General features: G+C 46.6%; 1 protein-coding gene and 1 non-coding gene across 2 annotated transcripts; both read right to left on the bottom strand.

The window, feature by feature from the left end:
* Positions 1-1,775: 1,775 nt before the first annotated feature.
* On the bottom strand, positions 1,776-1,847 carry Trnad-guc (transfer RNA aspartic acid (anticodon GUC)). The gene has a single exon. It is a non-coding gene; the product is annotated as a tRNA-Asp (tRNA).
* Positions 1,848-2,484: 637 nt separating this feature from the next.
* On the bottom strand, positions 2,485-3,131 carry LOC131214206 (uncharacterized). Its single transcript, XM_058208586.1, has 3 exons — positions 3,060-3,131; positions 2,760-2,867; positions 2,485-2,688 (listed from the first exon to the last, which is right to left on the bottom strand). Exons 1-3 carry the CDS (start codon positions 3,129-3,131, stop codon positions 2,506-2,508), a joined length of 363 nt encoding a protein of 120 aa, XP_058064569.1. The 3' UTR covers positions 2,485-2,505.
* Positions 3,132-3,843: the final 712 nt, after the last annotated feature.

Genomic DNA, 3,843 nt, shown 5'->3' with positions numbered 1-3,843 from the left:
GCTTCCAGTCAAAACCTTGGAGGAGCTTAAACTACTGGATGAGTTGGCGGCATTGCCAGCTTTTACCGAAATCGTGAAAACGTACATCACGGCTCATGAATACTTCTATAAACATCTGCCATCTGGTTGTAAAATGATGAGCAGAATCATGGACGTGTTCTTCAGCCGTGGTTTCCTGACGTGCTGTGGTTGGTCGGGCCAGTCTAAGAAGGACATTCATTTCGACACATACCGCAATGCTTTCGCCTTGTATTTGTCGGCGATGGGTCTGCTCAAGCCGGCAGGAATAGGCGAAAAGGACTACAACACTCAGCTGGAGATGAAGTTTAAGAACCATCTCAGGAACGCGGCCCAACGATATCAGAAGAGCCTAAACAAACGCGGGAAGCTTCTGTGCACTCTGTAGCGTAGCGCCATAGAGCCATAGAGCCATAGAGCCATAGAGCCATAGAGATTTCATATGTGTCATTTATTTGCAGACATACGCCGGGCGACTGCAAAGGACCAGCACGCAAACAAGTGCTCGCAGGCCACTTGTAAACTGTGGATGGTGGAGTGTTTATTCACTTTATAAGTGTTTATTCACTTTATAAAAATGATAAAACAAGTTTAGTAATGTTAATTGTAAACGATAAATGGATTTGTATACATTTTTATATAACAGAACTCGTAATTTTTATCACTTTGTTGGATAATCTATATATTTGTGTGCGTGTACCCCATTTTCTCCAAAACTATCAAGCGTACAAATAGAAAACATTCGAAATTACAATTGCTGTTTCCAAATGACGTCATTTGGAGCAAAGATTATCAATGATTATCAAGAATTTAATACGACATTCAAGGTATTTATTTAAATAAATAATTATTTTTATACTAACACACTATATAGTTGAAGAATAACTTATTATTGTTATTGCTATGTATTATGTTTCTTCTTCTTTTTATTGGGCAGCAATCGCTGAACGGTCTTAACCTGAACCAGAGACAATGTTAATCTCTGTTGCTCTCTGTAACAGTTCGTTTTTACGTGCGGGGTTGTTAGCCCCGCGCCAAATCCCCTCCATCACGCCAGTATCGGGAATCGAAACCATGGCCGGTTGAGTGGAAACCGGTCCCGGGATTCGAACTAAGGCCAGCTGCGTGACAGCGACGAGCGTTACCAACTGCTCTATCACCGGGGGCCATTGCCTTTGGGGCGGAACAAAGTTCGCCGGGTCTGCTAGTTTTGAAATAAAATTGAAAAATTAAACAAATTTTTTACTACAACTTGAAAGAAAAAAAAAACTTACATTATATGTCGCATATAGCAGCTATCAAACTATGTCTGTGGCGCTACACGAAGCGTGAAAACTGGCGTAAAATTAATTATTAATGTCAAACTGTTTACGCTTCGTGTGGCAGCAAAAATATAAAAACGAAATGTGAAACGTGTTTACGTTCGCGTTTTTGATCCGAGAAAATAGAAGTAGAAGAGAAATAAATTGATTTCTGAATATTATTTTCTGTTGTTTTTTTATTTTGTCGCTATACCGGCAAATAAGAACTTAAATTATCCTCTGTTTATAAGCATGCGTATGCAAAAAGTATTTACGCTCGGGGGTTTACGCCTCGGCCGAGCCGTAAACGTTTTGACAGAAGCGTAGCAGTTTGGCATTAATCGTTAACGTCAAACTTGTTACGTTACGCATCGTCTGTCGCCACAGTATGAGCTCTAAAGGGATACATAAATGCAGGCGCCATAAGTAATATATATAAAAAGCGCTTTTTTTCCTCTCCCCGACGGGGAATCGAACCCCGGTCTCCCGCGTGACAGGCGGGGATACTGACCACTATACTATCGAGGACCTATGAGGAAGGGCGCCCGTTAAAGAAGTATACTGACAACTAGCTGCCACTGGAATCACGGTTGAACTCATCAACCCAAACAGCGGTTTAACAAAATCCTTCTGCACATTCCACTTATGGATAAGAAATGTGTATACTTTATTATTATTTTGTTCTAAGCAATCTACTCTAACAAAACGAACAGGAATCATGCTGAGCCAATCGTACGCCGCTTGGTGGTTCGCGGGAGATACTGCGCTCTGGGTCACTCGCGGTCACTACTGCAAAGCCCACACATTTGTCCCTTGTGCACGGTCGGTAGCAGCAGATTAACGATCCCGGTCGGCCCGTACTGCGCCACGGCTCCGTTCAGCTGGTTCTCGACCACCAGCACGTCCTCCCGGTCGATGTACACCCGAAAGTCGTAAAACTCGTCATCCGGCGGGTACTGGTACACGATGTTGCGCAGATCCACCAACTGCTCGTCGTTAATGTTCACCGTCATAGTCGTGGCGTTTGCACTCGGACCGGTCTCGTAGATCAGATAGTTGCCGCCGGTGTAAATCTGGACGCCCTTCCCGCCGTCCAGCACGAAGATGGCCAGCTTCGGAGCGATGGAGCAGTCGGCGGTCAGCAGAAAGCTGTCCCGCACCCGATACTCGTCCCGGATCGAGTCCGTCAGCGGGCCGGGAACCAGATTTGCGCACCGTTCACCTGGATGATCGAATCATTCGATCCTGGCAGGACACTAACCCGCACGTCGATGTGGTCGGTCATGTTGAGCATCTGGACACGGCCCGGTACCACCGCCGACACGGCATGGTCCAACCGATGGAGCAGCATGTCAATCCACGACGGTAGCTGTTGAGAAGGTGTTTAACCGTTTCAGTAATACGCCGGAAAGTAATTTTCGCAGCCCGCCCTTGGGGTACCTTGGTAAATTTGAAGTACGCATCGAGCCCCGTAACGGTGGTCAGCGGCGTGAACCGGTGCGCCTGGCAATCGCCCGAGAACGGTGGTGGCGTTAGGCGCAGGATCTTCTTCGGACAGGACCGGTCGGTGGTATCGAGTTGCGAAAAAATGGGGCACGAACGAGAGATGATCCAAACACACGATCACCACACACACCGAGACCCAGCCTTGTCCCTTACGTTGTACCGGCAGTCGCGTAGAAGATTTAGTGCAGTGCATCCAAATCGTACTAATCGACTAGCTAACTAACTACGACTAACTAACACCAGCGACGACACCGATTGGAGCTGCTGGTGTTGGTTCCGCGGGCTTGCTGCACCTACGCATGTCATTTAGCCACGAACGAGAGATGACCCGAACACACGATCACCACACACACCGAGACCCAGCCTGGTCCCTTACGTTTTACCCGCAGTAAAACGCGTTGAAGATTTAGTGCAATATGTACAGATCACCGTCGCAGATCGACCTTCAGCGGTTGGTCATCCTGCGAGAAAATTGCCCCATTTTGTCGCAACCAAGCTCAGCAGCGACCACAACCTTCCAGGTAAGGCATGCCGGTAAGCATGGCATTTTTTTTATTTTCAGAATTTTATTTTTATTTTGTTCTCTTTATAAGGCTGGCGAAAGATGGATTTCCGTGCATATATGCGTTCCCGTGGTGATCGGCGCTGGGGCGAGCTAGACAGGGGCAACGTGCCGGCCCCTCAGGTAAGCGTACACTTAGTTTTTGCTACATTAACCCTTGATATATTCGGTTTTTTTGCTTTTCACAGCCCCATGCTGGTCCTAGCCGACCGAGCCGTTCGGCATCTGAGGTAAGCGTACACTTTGTTTTTGGTACATTAACCCTTGATATATTAGGTTTTTTTTTTTGCTTTTCGCAGACCCATGCTGGTCCTAGCCGACGGAGCGTTTCGGCACCTGAGGTAAGCGTACACTTAGTATTTGGTTTTTGCGCTCGTGTTCCTGTGTAATTATTTGGTCTTGGCGATCTTCTACCATTTTTTTGCGCTATCGCAAAATGTGATCTGGAATTTATGA

This window comes from Anopheles bellator, unplaced genomic scaffold (genome assembly GCF_943735745.2).
Source record: "Anopheles bellator unplaced genomic scaffold, idAnoBellAS_SP24_06.2 scaffold00261_ctg1, whole genome shotgun sequence".
NCBI lineage: Eukaryota > Metazoa > Arthropoda > Insecta > Diptera > Culicidae > Anopheles > Anopheles bellator.
The sequence above is the reverse complement of the archived record's forward strand: the minus strand, read 5'-3'. Positions and strand labels throughout refer to the sequence as shown.